Source organism: Bacillus rossius, chromosome 15, assembly GCF_032445375.1.
Source record: "Bacillus rossius redtenbacheri isolate Brsri chromosome 15, Brsri_v3, whole genome shotgun sequence".
NCBI lineage: Eukaryota > Metazoa > Arthropoda > Insecta > Phasmatodea > Bacillidae > Bacillus > Bacillus rossius.
In genome coordinates this window covers 27,860,064-27,877,314 of record NC_086342.1, presented here as the reverse complement: position 1 = coordinate 27,877,314, position 17,251 = coordinate 27,860,064, and the positions used below count along the sequence as shown (strand labels likewise).

The window sequence follows — 17,251 nt, the reverse complement described above, 5'->3', positions numbered from 1 at the left end:
CCAAAGCAGAATATTCCATGGAAACCAGCTACAGCACTGAATATAAAAAATTTAATTCCATAGTCAGCACCCTCCAATACAAGAAAATGTACATTCGAGAAGCAGTAGAAATATTGAAACACCCATCAAACAAAAACAGATAGGATGGATAAAAATCAAGCTGAATTTGGGAACAACTCTTCAGAAATTCTCCAAACCAAGTTTTGCATCCAGCAAGACCCATATTGCCTCTGATTGGCCAGCAGCCCTAACAAATCACTGAGGCCCAGCTCCAATTGGTCAATCCAAAAAGCCAATCAGAAAAAAAGGAAGCTCTGATTAGCCCATGGCTACAACCAATCAGGGAAAACTACCCTCTCAGGTGAACGTGTATAAAGGCAAGAGAATTTCCAAGAACCTCAATAGGTACTTGCTACCCTGAAAATGGTGACTGCAAGCTCGTCCGAAATGTCTGTGATATCTTCCCCACCGATGCGGCTATAACCCAGAAGCCAAGCAACTTCGGACGATGGCCGCGAAAGACTGCGATCCTTATTAAACAGCGATACTTCACAGCACTTCTGAAGATACATACTTTAACTTTACGAAAAAATTTACTTAGAATCCACAGTGAGTTGCTTAGTTAGTTTATGAGGAAAAGAGGTTGTATGGACTCAAAGGTGAATGAATTCTGGGAAAAAAGCAAGCCAAGAAATATTTACTGACATCTAAAGAACTATATAAAAGCTGCTAAAGATTCATGATGAAGAACAGAAGCGAATCAACCGACAGAGGCGATGAACTCCAAAGGGAATATGCCTGAAGAGTATGAAGAGTCAGACGAACCAGAAGTTCCAAACTAGCAGGCTTTCAGATGTATGGTAAATAAGAACCAGATTCACAGGAAGTTACCAATGAATAGGACCGGCAAGTTTTACGAGAACTACCCGAGTTACTAGAATTTCCAGGCGTACAGGAGGTTCCCGATCCCAGAATCCAGGATAAGTATGGTAAAAATTAAGTGCTTCTTCACTAATGTGAAATACTTATCTCCTGGGGAGTGCACAATCTAAGTGAAGAATGTTTTGCCCAAAGAGTGTGTCAGTAATCAAGCAGAACCAGGGCAAGTGTCCTGCTGGGGACAAAGTCACACATGGGTCCGAAACTTCAGATAGTACAAAAAAAGTTCAGACGAAGGCCAGACAAATTTTAAGGAACACTCTAGATGACTTACAATCCCAAATGGAAAGCTTGGAACAGTCGATAACTCAGATTGATGCCTGAACACAAAACCAACAGATCTAAGCTCATGGTGATAGTTAAAGATTTATTGTTTTTCTTGGGGAATGAAAAATATGGGTGAGGAGGTGTGTGATAGTTTATATTCGCATACTGGAAATTTAAACACAATTAAATATTTGTTCTTATAACATATCTTGTAGACTTTTATTCAATGCACTAATAAGAATAATTTATGAACTAAACAAGTTAGTATTTTCTCTTGGACAGAAAGAGTACACGAAAAAAATAATGGAGTACTTTGATCATAGCCTAACCACAGCTTTATTTAATTTTTCTGCTCAAGTCACCGGAAAAGGCATCGATCATGATCTTTTTGTAGAGCTCCACGTCCACACGCTTCACGATCGTCACGTTCGGTTGCAGCCCCAGCTTGTCCAGGTGGTCGACGACAAAGGCGCCCCTGGTGGCTGTCCCGTGAAGCTCGACGGTGGCATGGAGCCGCGCCTCCTCCACAGCGACGGACGGATCGACAGCTATGGCCGCGGCTATGGGATCGCAACGGGCCCATCGGCCATAACGGAGGGTCGTCAGCATCGGGGCTTCCACCTTGCTCATCAGCCTGCTCTGCGGACTGTCCAGCGACCCCAGAGTGTTTATCCTCCATTCCTGAAAGCATTCACCAGCGGGTGGACATGCATATATTACTACATGAACATTGAGCAGACAACCGGATTGACGATTATGGCCGCAGCTATAGGGCCCAGCGGGCCCATCTGCCATAACGGAGGGTCCTCAGCATCGGGGCTTCCACCTTACTCATCAGACTACTCTGTGGACTGTCCAGCGATCCCAGACTGTTTATTCTACATTTCTGGAAACGAACACCAGTAGGTGGACATGCGTGTATTACTACATGACCACTGTGTGGACACCTGGGTCGACCCATCTGCCACAATGAAGGGGCGTGAGCATGGGAGCTTCCACTTTGTTAATCAACCTGAACTGCGGCTGTCCAGCGACCGCAGAGTGTTTATCCTCCTTTCCTGGAACACAATTAGTTGCCCATATATGCGTTCCTACATGGGGCAAAAAATAACCGAGCCCGGTCACTAGGGTGAAGGGGGCGAGTTGGTTCTGTTTAGTGCTTAAATTCACTCTTTTAGTGGGATGAAAATTACATGTCTATCGCTAATAGAATTTATTATAATCTTACAACTTATCCATCAGCTACATATCACTTTAACATGGTAGTAGTATAGTTAAATAGGTCCAGAAACCGGATTCAGGATGTAAAGCGATGGAGCCGGTATTATGTACGGTGACATCACAGCAACTATTTTGGTGTCAAGATTTCCTTAGAAAGACCCAAAAATACTCAAATGAATATACAATTTCTTATTTATTATTTAGAGGAAGACATTCTTTTTCGAATGAAAATTTCCCATTTTCCTTCTCAAAAAAAGGCCGAGGGCTATTTTCCTCATAGAGGACCATTTTCCTCAAAGATAGGCAATATTCCTCAAGAGAAGACCAAGGATAAAACCAGATTTCATCAGAGAAGACCAAAGGTAAGACCAGTTTTCCTCAGAGAAGACTAATTTTCTTCAATTTGTGATATTTTCCTCAGAAGCTCCATTTGAAGTCATAACCTTCTCGTTGATCATCACTTGAAAATCTTTCAAATGTGAGCAAAAAATTGCTAAAAAATTCAAAAAATAAATAAATATTTATTTTCAATATTTAATAACTTAATCGATTTCGGTCCTCTGTGCGATTCCCGGTTGATGCACTTGTAAATAATTCAATATATTCTTCCTCATTAATGTCCTCATACAGACTAACCACCACCACTTATACCAAGCCATGATATTATGCCAGTCAGTCCCGGGTAGGGTTACCAGACACTGATAATAAAAAAGGAGGACATTCATCTCGCAAAAGGAGGACATTTCACTAAAAAGGAGGACAATATATTTTCTTAAAAAGCCATGAATTAATTACAATGGAGTACGATAATTTACAATGTTTTGGCATTTAATACAGTTTCAGTATAAAGAATCAAACAAACTACGCATATACAGCATATTAAAAACACGTGCTTCTGCATGTGCTGCTACCTGTCAAGCTGTCATAGAACTACTTACTAGTGCGTTGACTCTGCGGACAGCGCATTAGCGCGCACCGCGCGCTTCACTCAGAGTGTAACTGCAGGAATTATCTCACTTTATAAAAAAGCCGGACATTTTGGAGCATTAAGGAAAATCCGGCCGGACGCAAAAAAATACATAAAAAGGAGGACATGTCCTCCTTTTGCCGGACGTCTGGTAACCCTAGTCCCGGGTCCTCGTGCGCCTGCCCCGCGAATTCAGGTAGCGTGACGCGGGCGCTAAATCGCCGAGGGTCATTCACAATGTGTCACTTGTGCTGGACCCCGTCACTCTGTCCTCACACGGAGTACACGTGAACATGGCCGTCCCGGAAGTTCAAGAGTTCGCGCGCCTTCGTGCTCGGGCGGTGCCTCGCTGGTGACAGTTATGCCACCTCGTCGGGTTGTCGGCGGCAGTCCACAGCGTTTCACCTGTGTGCCGGCGTGGCCTTCGTCTGTCCCTCGTACCCTTCAGGCTTGACCTCCACTCTGCACCACCGGAGCAAGTATAGATGTGTTGTTTAAGATGGATTATATGCGGACCGGCTTTAAAACGGATTTGATTTATGGAAATTAACATAAGCAAATATATGTTGCTGAGATATATATGTATTATAATCTCATTTAATCATATATAATCATATAATCTATATAAAGAATTATATATATAAAGGAATTATGCCCTTAAACCAAAATAAAATAATTAAAGAAAATGTGGTGGCTAATGAAGTTATACAGAAGCAAATTTGGAAAAGAATATTCCTTCTTGCATACCCCTCGGGGTTTATATCAAGAGGATAAAAGTTTAAATAAATGCCTATTAAGAATAGGATTAGTGTTTGGTACTTAGCGTGAACTATTGTATATATAACTGTGTTGTGAGTTGACTTTGTGGCACTTTTACCGGGCCAAGTGATAAACACAGTTTAAATCACCCGCGCCCCAGCTTTTTAAAGTTGGCACCATGTTGGAACACTGCAAGGGTTGGCGTCCATAAACCGTGAGGTTGGCATCCCTGCAGTGAGAAACAAAAGACAGTCTTCGTTTTCATCGGCATGATGGCGGTAGGTCGCAATGGTACGGGCTGATGCTATCGTGTAATTTATGTTGCATCGTCGGTTAAAATCATTTCGATACAGTCCACATTATGTTGGTCAACATTAACAATTAGTGTGTGTGGCCCCTTGCATGCGTGCCGGCGATTGCATTGCCCATGAGCACCCCGGGCAGTAGAAGTATGTGTCTTCCAGCTCGTCCATGTCAATCGTTAACTCCGGGTTTTGCATCGCGATCACGCGACGGGTCGGTAAGTCGATGACAAGTCGCGAGCGAGTAGTAGATCCGCCTCCGCTTACCCCCGAGTCAGTGTCCCGTTTTTGACGTGACAACGTCTAATAAATCGATGAACTCCGGCTGCACGCACGAAAAAAGGATGACTCATTGTCCCGTTACGCACATTGTCCCGTTGCGCTCATTGTACGCTTGCGCCGCATCTATCTATCTTCCACTCGATTGGAACAACCATCGATTTGACTTTTTCGAGGCACATTAAACTTGAAACACTCCCATACGTTTCCTACTTTTCCTATCATCGTCCTATCCTTAACAGAATAACACAGATTGGAAGAAGTTAAATGGCAAACATGTATAAAAGTTATAGTTAAAATAATCTGTTCGTTAAAGTAATAAACATATTTGAATTAATTAGAGAAAATAAAAGTAAATTTATCAATTAAATTGTAGATATCATTCTACTCATTCTTTGTATCCATACAAAATAGTGATAATTCAATAAAAAAGATTCAATTTTATTCATAAAAGTATGGAATCATTTCATCAATGTTTTGTTATGACGTTGTCACGTTAAACTATCGTCCGTAAACCGACTTTACAGACAACCAATTTTTTTTCTTATCCTAATTAAAAACTAAGTGTGTTTGAGAGGGTTCCCGGTCAGGGAGGGACACTTAGCGCGTCTCAGGCCGAAGCCCATACGCTCTAATCATGCATGGTGTTAAACCATGCAGGAGGGGTAGCAGGCATCATGTGCTAGGAGGGGGATTGGCCAGCCATGGCAGCAATTGGCGCCATGACTAACCCTCCTTCACTGACCATACTAGACTATAACTAGAATAAGTTGAGCCCAGGTAAAACCTGCATAGACCCAGGGTAAAACCTTTTGGCTCATTCGTGCGGGGTGCGAAAGTCATGCAATATGCATGCAGGTTGTGGTTGCGGGAAACGGAAGGATGGATCTGGATGAAGAGTTGGACAGAGTAGAAAATAGTCTACCCATGCGGGGGGCTTGGGGGCTCGGACATTGCTGTCCGCGTTGAATTGGAATGCACTGGTTGTTTTTTTTTTTGGAGGGGGGGGGGGGACTTTTGTCGTTTACCGCCGGGCTGTCAGCTCAGCATCCTGTCTCGCGGAATCCCGTGTGAAAGCCAGGTGGTCTGACGTGTCACAGCTGTCAGCTGACGTCTCGCGGGTTTGATGTGTGCGTGGATGGTGGGGGGGGGGGGGGGGTGTCGATCCCACGGTCTCGCTGCTTCCGGCTTGGAACTTGAGCTGTTCTTATCCGCGCGTCCGCCCAGATTTCGCGCCGCTCTGACGCCTGTTCCTACACACGGGTCCTTGTCAGCTAAGTGAAAAAAAAAAAATAAATAAATAAAATTTGGAAACTTGTTCATTCGATTTGTTCGTATAGTTGGCCGCACTAGCTGGGCGCCATTTTGACACCGCTCCGTCTGCCTCCCTGTGGAGGGGAAGCCTTCATTTCACAGACGAGAGAGCCACACCCGAAGTTCCCCGAAGTTCATGATCGTTTTTTTTTCCCCCGTTCTATTTCATTGTATAAACCGGCGTGGCATTAAATTTTGCGGTCGATCAGGATAGGTTAGCTACATTATAAATACTTTAAAACATTGTGGATGGTTGGTTATATTAGGTAAGTATAGCTACATTAAAAATACTGTAAAATCATTTTAAATTTGCTAAGCAAATAACTTTTTTAATACGTAGCTATCCAGGGCTAGGAAACCGTTTACATGATTTCATATCTTTAATGTTAGCTATCCTAACCAAATCAACCGTCCACAATGTTTTAAAGTATTTATAATGTAGCTAACCTAACCTTTTACAAGAAAAAAAAAACCGAAGATGCACGATCGGCCGTTTGGCTCTCTCGTCTGTGAAAAGAAGGCTTCCCCCTTGTGGAGATTGTGAGTCCGTAAGGAAAATAAGTGGGTCCCATTGTTCGGTCCGGCCATGTTGCAGGAGGCAGAGGCATGCCGACCTGAAAGACTACTTGGGTTGTTCACAGTGGCGGATTCAGGATTTTGGTTTGGGAGGGGCTTGACCCAGCTGAGGCTAGGCTTTATCAAGGCAAACACTAAAACAATAGTGGACTCAGATGCTTTTGGGGGGGGGGGGGCCCTTGAGTCCCTTAGCCCCCCTTCTAGATCCGCTACTGGTTGTTCAGGCTACCCAGGACGCCGTATTAGAAGAAAAGAAGAGTACACGGATACACTTATAGTGGTTTATTAGCACTGGCACGAGGTACACTGTGCTATCGTACCCCTGAGCGTCTCTGTTAGCGGATAAACGTCCCTGCACTAACGTGGCCCCCCCTTCCAGTGGTGGCACTGATTGCGTTGCTAGTGAAGGTCTCTTACCGACGCGTGACGGATGTCTGAGTGTGGAACTAAGTCCCCGCCATGGCCGGTGCAAGGTAAATTGGCGCCCAAGGCGAAAAACCATAATGCCTCACCCCCTCCCCCCCCCCCCCGGCCGGACACCACCAAAATTTTTTTTTCTTGCCTCATAATACATCATGTAAGCCTAAGATTTTGTCAACAATCAAATGTAAGCAGGCTTGAGTGTTTTTTTTTTTTACTTTTTTTACTTATTACAAATCATAAACAGGTCACCGTGGACTTTAAATGATTACTTATATCAATATATAAACATTCCAAACTGTTACAAAAATCCATTTTCTTCCAGTTTCAATAATCGTTAAACATATTATATCAGCTGTTATGTGTCGTGCTGCGCCGCCCCCAGCTACTTGGCGCCCTGGGCGGTCGCCTAGTTCGCCTATATGGACGCGCCGGCCCTGCTCCCCGCGGCTAACACTAAAGCACAGACATGACACCCTGACACTTTACTTAAGGCGTAGGCTTTCTTCGTGCCGACTGTGCGCGTGATGTGCCGCACTATACTGACTTGACGGACGTCTCCACTACATGCTCGACTGCGCGCTGGTGGTGTCAATATTTTTTTATGTTAAATGATTACCATCTATGCTGAAATGTACTGATAAATATTCAAGCTATGCATATTGAACAATGTTAGGTTCTGAAACACGTACTTCATATGGTTATGGCAAAAACTCTGTCCTTTATTTCTTGATTAAAAAAAAGTGTTATTTCTTGTGGTACAAAAAAAACCCTCATTTTACCCGAAACCAGAGAATACTGGCAGATTCCCCCCCTCCCCCCCCCCTCGTAGTAGTTTAAAATACCCGAAATTAGGGGAATTACCCGCAAATTGGCAATACTGGTTTCTGCGTTTCTTGCGGTGACAACGCGGCTCCCAGACACATCTGGCATTTTCTCCCCCTCCCCGCTAGACAAACACTCGTTCCCCCCTTCTCTACCCCGCGGTGACAACTAACTTGGTCCTCCTCCGCATGCGAAATAAGCCCCCGCCTGGCGTCCTGTTGTATTACTCCGCTGGTCAGTTTTCCCCCTCCCCAACCAATCCTCTGGGTTCTTGAAGCCTCTAGTCACTTCCCGTGGGCGTTCCCTCTTATGGCAAGTGCTAGGAACTAAGGCCTTCCTCATACCTGTGTCCGACAAAGCCAGGAAGGTGAAGATTTGCATCTCAGTGCTACAACTCAACGTTCTTATTTTTCTTTGGAAATCAGGGAACCTTGAGGTATTTACAGGCTACCTAACTACCTAAAAGTCGTTTACTTTTCAAAAGCAAATGCTGGCAACCTTGATTTTTTTTATTCCCCCGTGGTTTTGCGTTGCTGGGGATATTTACCGTAAATGTTTCAGATTATCTACTTTCCAATACGGAACAATCAAACAAACACTATGTTGAAGTGCTCTACCTTGTCTTTCAAAACTGTAAAATGCATAGCCGCAAATTATGAGTGTTGAAAATCATAACCTCAGTTTCAATGTGCACATGTGCATATGGCAGCCATGCTTATTTCATTGCTACCACGATAATTCAACATTGGCAAATTTAATTACAAAGTATGACATTTTGCCATTATGCTCAGTAACACATCATTCCATCAATTCTGAGCTAAGAATGTTTGTAAAATTACTTTTTTTTATTCAATATATTATGTCAGAGAAATTTCTGTGTTTTCCTTATATATTTAAAACTTAATTTTTTAATGTTGGCAGTTCTCAACCGCACAGTTATTTATTGGCTTTATTCCGCCTGTACAATTGCAGACCTCCCCCCCTCCCCTTGCTTGTGCCCTTCAGGGCGCATTTAACTATGCGTTCTTCCCGGACGAGAAAGGCAATTGTTTTCCAGCCAGTCTCTACTGAACTACGTCAGTGCACGAGTTGATCGAAAGTTTTACGTGAACTGTTAAATACTTCGGGATGTTCGGAGTTAAATTCTCAAAAAAATGGGAGAGATTAATTCCGGACTTTGCTTCATCGTGCTACACGTAATGTAGTGCGTCGTTACCTTTTTACCAAAATTGGCATTCCCGTCGTCTTCACGGTGTGACTACTAACCAACCCACAGTACCTATTGGTAAGTCTGTGACCTGCTGGTTACGCCAGTAATTTTAACTAATTTTTTTACCGTGTTTTTAGTCTTTGCAGCTGTATGTTCTTTGGAACAGAGTATCTTATGTTTTTCTTGTTTTCTTTGAAAGATCTGCCATGCCAGAGAGTTAAGAAATAAAATTTCGGGGTGGGCAGTGAAAAATAAGAACTTGCATTCTTCCAATGTGTGAAAACATAACGGGGTGTGAGGAAATACTTTATGATTATCTTTTTCGAGTCTATTAATTACTGTTGTAAACCTAATTTCCTAATTTAGCTAAATAAAAACTGTGCCTAGTTACCGTGGCGGGCCTGACTTTGCGAGACTTTGGGCCATTTACTTTTGCAATTTTTTCCCCTAACCTAAATAAAACTAAGTGTACTTTTTTTTGGCAGGGGGCCATATATTTTGGTGGAGGACCTTATTGAAGGGTCTGGAGCTATGGGATAGCTTCCAGTACGCCCAGGGGGGGGGGGGGGGGGTGGGGGGGTGGGAGAAAGAGATAGAGAGAGAGAAATAGAGAGAGAGCATTTCAGAAAAACGTTTTTAAGCCAAACTAGTACTTACATTTCGACAAACGTTTGGCTGATCTATCTTAAGAAATATCGATAGTTTCAAATTATACTCAGGCTAATTCAATGAATGCTAACGATCAAATGTCGATGAAATCGCGTCTTTACACGAGGCAGTAAAATCTTCGAAGGTTTGTTAGTACGAAATCGAAAGGTATTGACCAGCACTTAAAAACACATGTTAATTAAAATGTAATTATTCCTTCTCCATTAATGTAAATTTTTAAGTATAAAACAGACAAACAAGAAAAAAAGTGTGTTATAAGTTATTATTATTATTATTATTATTATAGTTATTATTATTATCGGATTATAAGTTATACCTACTTATTTTTTATTTAAGACCCTGAAGTATTTTGAAATTTTATTGTTACAAAAATTAATAAAATAAATACTCAGTATTCAATATTAACATAAACACACGTATAAAATTAATTGTTTGGTTAGTGAAATAAACGAGATAAATTTTACTTATTGATGAATATCTTCAAACATGCTGAATGATTTTTTCTTGTTTATTAAATTTTAATTAATTATTAAAAAAATGTAATAATTTATAAAGGAAATAAATTATACATTCGGGAAGATAACCTCACTTAATTTTTTTAATCTTGGGATTATTCTTTACCATGACTATTAGTTTTCCAGATATATTCCAGGGTAGTTTCACTGACATAAAGCATCCTTTGGCACACATATACGTTTGGTACGTCACCTAATTTGCGTGAAAGTGACTATATAGGGGGGGGGGGGTTGTGTTTATACACGTGGGTCCGCCATCTTCCTGTGAAAAATTTCGTTGCACGGTGCGCACGTTCACTCTCATCATTTTTCCCCACAGCGCGCCTAAAAGATGTGTAACTTCGGAACTGGAACCGGCCGGCGCGTGGCCTGGGTCCTTGGTGGGACTGTCTTGTGAGAGCGAAACGCTGAGAGCGAACCTGCGGTGGCTCAGGTCAGCTGCTGGTGCGGACAGCACAGTCAGCGACCAGTACGTCGCGGCACTGACACTGTCATCACTGCCGGTAGCGAGCCGCCCTGTCCGCCTGCCTGTCTGTGCCTGTCTGTGCCTGTCTGTGGCTCGCAAGGAGTCCCAGGCCGAGGGGTGCCGCCCATCACCTCTTGGCATGATTGTGTCTGTGTGTACGTTTTTGATGTGTTTGGGTGTAAATATTTCTGAAGTCTGTGGTAGGGGGTGGCTGTGGTAGAATGCTGGTGGATGAATGTGGTGGAGTCACTAGGTCCGCCAGGGCCCCCGCTGAGCGCTAGCGCTCCCGAAAGAAAAAGGGGGGGGGGGAGCATTTGATGTCCTGCCCGCTTGCCCCTGCGCTACGCTCTGCAAACCTGCGCCTGGGTGTTGTCTAGTAGTCAAGCTGGAGTGGTCTGTGTTGGGAAGCTTTAATTTCACAGACGAGAGAGCCAAAACCCGAAGTTCCCCGAAGTTTATGCTAGCTTTTTTTTTTCTTCCGTATCTTTAATGTAGCTATCCTAACCAAATCAACCGTCCACAACGGTTTCAAATTATTTATAATGTAGCTAACCTAACCTAATTGACCATTAGTATCCTTTTATCAAAACCACCATATTTATTTACAATGAACAAAAAAAAAAAAAACCGAAGATGCGCGATCGGAAGTTTGTCTGTCTCGTCTGTGAAATGAAGGCTTCCCGTCTGTGTTGGCCGCCGGGGTCCACCTAGGGCCCTCTAGGCAGAGGAAGCCTACAACTCACGTAGTTTCGGTTCCCTGCAAGAATTTCCGAAGATTTCCGAAGTTTCGCGTTTTGGTATTAACGCCACTTCAGCCGCTAAATCAGAAGTGTCCAATGAAAACAAGCATGTTGTGACTGACCTTACCAAACCTAAACCTTTGAAATTTTTAAATTTCAATTTTTGAGAGAAATCCGAAGTTGCACGAAAGTGGTAGGGAACCGAAACTACGTGAGTTGTAGGCTACCGTTTAGGCAGAGAATTAGATGAGGAGGGGGTTAGGCCAGAGGCCAATGGTGGGACTGTCTTGTGAGAGCGAAAAGCTAAAGGTGGGTTTACGATTGAAAATTAAGAATTAAGAATTAAGACTTAGTCGTGTACTTACCATATGACTCTATATAAACTAGTGGAATGGTTTATGATTGTCGTCTGTGAATTTTGACGGGTCGTGTGCGAACCATATGATGACTTAAGACTTAACAGAAATGGTTATATTTTATATTTTTCGTTAAGACTAAGGGAAGCGACCAATCACAACAAACCGGAACCTTTCAGCCGGAAGTTTATGTCTTGGTATTGTACCGAGCGAGGCAGTACTTTAGGTTAGAATTCGTATATTTATAATTTGATAATCATCATCCATTTCGAAAAAATAGATATCCCATTTGTCAATAACCTATTTCAAACCTGCTTTTCCATTTCGAAAAATGGCCGACCATGTGTTTTGTGCTGTGATTGGTTGGAATTAACGACTTCTATGTCAATCATAAACTGGAAAATGTAGTTTTGACTTAATCGTGTGCTCGATGTTAAGTTATAATTCTTAAGGAAATAAATCGTAAACCCAGCTTAAGGGCGAACCTGCGGTGGTTCGGTGGTCCGCCGAGGGCAGCGCGCGCGTCAGCGAACGGCGCGCACGGAACGACACGTCTGTCCGGCCAGAGCGGTGGACGAGCGCAGTAGCGAACGCGCGCATGCGCTTTGCACCGGGCCGCTCGGGAGACACGACCTTCACGGTGCGAAGGTCAAAGTCAAGAGAGCGTCGAGGCCCGTGAACTGTACGTGCCGGCGAGACCTGCGGCAGCTGCGAAGTGAGTCAAAACCAATTATTCATTTGTTCTTACAGCGCGGCCTATCCGCGAAGTCTTTACAACATTCCAAAAATACAATTATTTTTCTTTCGAACACTAGACTGTATTCACCCTGAAAACAGCATTTCCGAATTCCTACCGGTTTCTGAGAAATCGCAGTTTATAACTTACCCTTTTCGCAGTATTTTTTTTTTATGTAACTATAACAACCATCCACGTAGTTTTGAAGTGTTTTTCAACGTAGCTAACCTAACGTAATCTACCATTTTCACGATTTACCTAACTAAAGTTCTTCGAATCACATGCACACGCTGACCCCACGTGGGAAAGGAGAAAAAAAAAAGGCAACGGCCGCGTAAATGCACTGGTATTTTAATTTAATCTGTTAACGGCGATTTCTCAGAAACTAGTAAGAATATAGACATTCTGGTTTTGGAGTAATGTAGGAAGCTTCTAGTGTCCGAAAAAAGTATTATCGTAAGTTTATTATGATTTCAAGGTAAAACCGCGCTGTAAGAATATTACCTACGTAATATTGTTCATCGCTAATTTATGTTTAGAAACTGTGTACTACGAACCGTAGATGCTTTAACTAATACGTTCATAATCCACTGTGTTAAAGCTATGGTAAATGGGAATTTAGGTAGACTGCACGTACACTCTTAGAAATAACAATATATTAACGGAATTTTCAACGAAGGATTCGCCTCAAATAAACGAATATTGGTTAGTAATTTTATACAGCTGAATATTCATAATATTCATAGATACTACGCTTTATTTCGACATCCAAGTTCTGTTTTAAGGTAAAAACACTTGTTAAGGTAATAAGAGTGTTTTTCGGCGAGTCTCAACAAGTTTTGAAGTGACACTTCTTTTCTGAGGGGACTACAATTTTCCAGCGTTAAGAAAATACGGATTGCATGAGGGGAATATTTAGGCACGTGGTGGGGGAATGGGGGAACCGGCAGAGGAGGAGAGTGCGTCAGAGGCGACGCCACTCCAACGTATGCACTAGCGGTCGAATGGGAAGAAGACAGGGAGGGGGGATAGGTACGTAGCGTAGCATGCTACATGCTAGTTGTAACGGCCAGAGAAGAAGACGGCAGGGAAGAGGTAGAAATTACGCAGCAGTAATGCCACGGAATTATCGCAACGCTGTTTGTGTGTGACTACTCCTCAGTTTTCGCAACGAATAACGATTGACGCTACATTCGTCTTTTATGTTATTTAAAATTATCTGCAATTTAATCATTCGTGCGAAATAGTATATAATAGCCGGAATTGCGCTTGGCTTCTGGTTGAAGAGCTAGGATTCGACCACCATCTTGTATTGTGACGTCACGGCGGCCATCTTGGATGATATTGACCTGGACATTTGACCTTGACCTTCAAAATTACCCAAATTTGCCAAAAATGAAGTTAAAATTTTCAAAACTTGACCAAATTTGACCGATTTTTTTTCCAAGATCCGTCAACATTTTAAAGTTTTTGGGAAAAAAATTCCGCTAAAAAAAATTCCCGAAATTCTCTCTAATTTGAGGGGAAAAAATCCTGTTTTGGGGGAAAATTGTCTGTTGTATTCCACAAAAATTACAAAATTTGAAATTCGAAAAACCTCGGAAGACTTTTGCCTTAGAAACAACCGAATTTCCCCAAAGAGGCTCAATTTTGATTGTAAATTTTACATTGCTCGCACGGTAGTAAATAATTTTAATTGAAAATTTTAAGTTGCCATAAAAACTTTCAAATATGAATCTTGTGGTTTTTCACGACACATGCATAGAAATACCTCATTTTGGAAACAAGTCTGCAAAACCTTTGGCCATGTACTCTCGCTTATACAGTTACATGCGAGACTTTACTGGCAAGTTGGAGTATTATTATTTATGTTATGACTACGTGTGCGAAACGTCGTGTAAGTTAAACTCATGACGCGGGTTTTGGAACCGAAGAGTAAGGGGACGTTACGACAAATATTGCGTCCAACAACTGTTGGGCGTGTCACGAAAATTGTGGCAAAAGGAACTTAATGAAATCTAAAGGCACTGTATAGGTTTCCATTGCTACAGTTTCAGATGGTTTCTATATAATAAGATTATCTATGAAATTTGTTTATGGACACAGTTTGTTCAGAAAAAGTTTAGATTAATTTCAAATATAATTTAAAATATAATATATAATTCATATTTAATAACTTTATTGACATTCCAGAAAATATCCTTTACGTTGTACAGAAAATAAGGCTTTACAATTTATTGACAAAATTTAACAATACCGTGCGTTGGTTAAAAAAAAATAAATGTGAGAGTGTCTTTCAGTACTCGCCAAAGATATGCAACATTCGAACTTGGTAACGAGCAAATTAATGTGTTCTCATTTGCAAATACACTGATAAAAATAAACTCAGACACGAAATTTAACGTAGGATTCTTTAGAATAATGCCGAGCGTGATAAATGTATACGCAAGTTGTGATTTTCAGCTACATTTGTTGAAGCGAATAACACGCAGTTTCCGCACCCGCCGCTAGAGTTCGCTGCCGCAGCAGCTACGTTGACTATTTGATCACTTGATGTGGCAGCCCACAATGTCAACCTGTATAATCAAACGGCTCCGATAAAAGTGAACGACTTCTCTGGGCCAGGTTTTCGACGAGGAATTTTTTTTTGTTTATGAACTAATGCCCATCTTGATAAAAATTCGTTACTTAATGACTATAAAGTTTTCCTTTTGGTTTTGTGGACTTTGGTTCGTGCCGTCCGCCACAGATGGCAGCACAGTCGCATTCACGCAATTACTCCTACAAAATGCCGTGTACCGAGAGCTATGATGTTATAAGTGGGACCCAGCAGATGGTGGCCAGGGAAGCCTTCATTTTACAGACGAGAGAGCCACACCCGAAGTTCCCCGAAGGTTTCTTAGCAAACAACTTTTTAATATGTAGCTATCCAGGGTTAGGAAACCGTTCACATGATTTCACAGTATCTTGAATGTAGCTATCCTAACCAAATCAACCCTCCACAATGTTTTAAAGTATTCATAATGTAGCTAACCTACCCTAATTGACCATTAGTTATCATGAGTTATCAAAAAAAAAAAAAAAAGATGCACGATCGGGCGTTTGGCTCCCTCGTCTGTGAAAAGAAGGCTTCCCGTGGTGGCCATGTATGCATTATTACATGCTAAGTGTGTGAAACCGTTTTTTCCCCTTGCAGTTCATTGTTGCCCCATGCAAGTTATACGCCCAAAACATTCGCTGAAGTGTAGTGTTTGCATGAAGAAACAGATTTATATGAATTTTTTTCTCTCTCTCTCCCCCCCCCCCCCCTCTGAAAGTGAAAAACGAAGGAGATTCTAATTCATACTTAGTAACCATCATCAGATGTGGTCACGCACCATTTTCGCAATGTTTTGGGCATATACAATACGGTGTTGACGAGGTTAAAATGTGATGTGGCTGTGTCATGGGCAGGGCCGTGTGTTGTACATGAATACGTGTACGTAACAGGTAATATTTTCTTTACAAAATATAAAATACAATTTTTTTTTGTATTTTAACACCATATAAACTCACTGTAACTATTTTACACTAATGTTTTATATATGCAATCGATAGATTTTGACGAGAGCTGACGATTGAAACTTAAACGAACGTCGTAGCTTCTCCGAGTCAAAGGTTATACTAAATGGAAATCTCGAAACGCAGCAAAATGACCTCAAAATGGCGGCGCTTCCCCCTCCACCGCGCACGATGCGTCACAGTCCTCACTTAACGTAACGAATCCTTTGATCTTTGAGCTATCCAGCGGTGTAATTAAATTTTGGATGGATATGATAGATATGTAGCTTCAACACCAAACTCTGTTGTGCTGAATTTTTTTTGGGTTCAATATTTTTGTGCTGTCATCATTTGTGTTTTTTTTGTCGTTCTCTTAGTCCATTTTTCTTTGTTTTTCTTTGTTTGTTGACCATATTCTTGTTATGGAATATTATGTGGTGTTTATATCCTGTTGACAAAAGCAATTTTTTGCTTAATTTATGTTTTTGTCTTTTGAGTATTTTTTTAGTTTTCTTCTACAGACATACATGTGCATAGCAATGGCGTATGTCCAAAAGCTTACATCAAGTCACCAAACTCTATCCCCCTATTTTGTTATCATTCATTTTTTTTTTAAATTTCCTCCCACTATGGAAGCAATTTGACCGACGTATTCGCGTTAAAAAGTGGCTTCACCTACGTCACAGCCCGGCTGTGCCAGCCTCGGAGCATCACTCCCCCCCCCCCCCCCCCTATCCAAGTGACGCTAGTGCACACTCACGTAAGGCAGGGCGCAGTGGTTGAAGGCTGTCTCCCAGGGCAGTATCGTGACGGGACACTTCATGTTGTGTACCGTGATGTACGCGGCTTCAGGGTCGCAGTGGAAGTTGAATTCCGCGGCTGCTGTCACGTTCCCGATGCCTGCGGACACAGACAAGGAGAATCACTCGTTGGTGCAAGGTCAACACATCGAACTAGTTTTTAAATTTAATTTTAACCGTTTAAAAGATGCAAACTATGGATGGCCAATAAATTCCTCAAGTAACTACGACCAAATCTTTAGTGTTCAACATAATTTTATATTCCAGGGAAACATATTCTAATAATAATAATAATAATTTAGAAAGGAAAATACAGAAATTCAAACATTATCCACCTTTGCTGTTGACAA

At 41.9% G+C, this 17,251-nt stretch overlaps 2 protein-coding genes across 3 annotated transcripts in view; one reads left to right on the top strand and one right to left on the bottom strand.

The window, feature by feature from the left end:
• Positions 1-1,515: 1,515 nt before the first annotated feature.
• LOC134539685 (nucleoside hydrolase-like) overlaps positions 1,516-17,251 on the bottom strand; it is a 32,945-nt gene continuing 17,209 nt past the window's right edge. The window contains exons 5-7 of one of the 2 annotated variants that reach the window (XM_063381882.1): positions 16,862-17,001; positions 12,311-12,533; positions 1,516-1,887 (exon numbers count right to left, since the gene is read on the bottom strand). In XM_063381882.1, coding sequence (XP_063237952.1) covers positions 1,565-1,887; positions 12,311-12,533; positions 16,862-17,001 — 686 coding nt within the window. In that variant the 3' untranslated portion in view covers positions 1,516-1,564. The remainder of the gene's footprint in view (positions 1,888-12,310; positions 12,534-16,861; positions 17,002-17,251) is intronic. The other variant, XM_063381883.1, reaches the window with a different exon arrangement.
• Positions 12,388-17,251, top strand: part of LOC134539686 (prohormone-1-like) — a 344,120-nt gene continuing 339,256 nt past the window's right edge. Inside the window, exon 1 of the mRNA XM_063381885.1 lies at positions 12,388-12,540. The gene's annotated coding sequence lies outside the window, so the exon portion shown is untranslated. The remainder of the gene's footprint in view (positions 12,541-17,251) is intronic.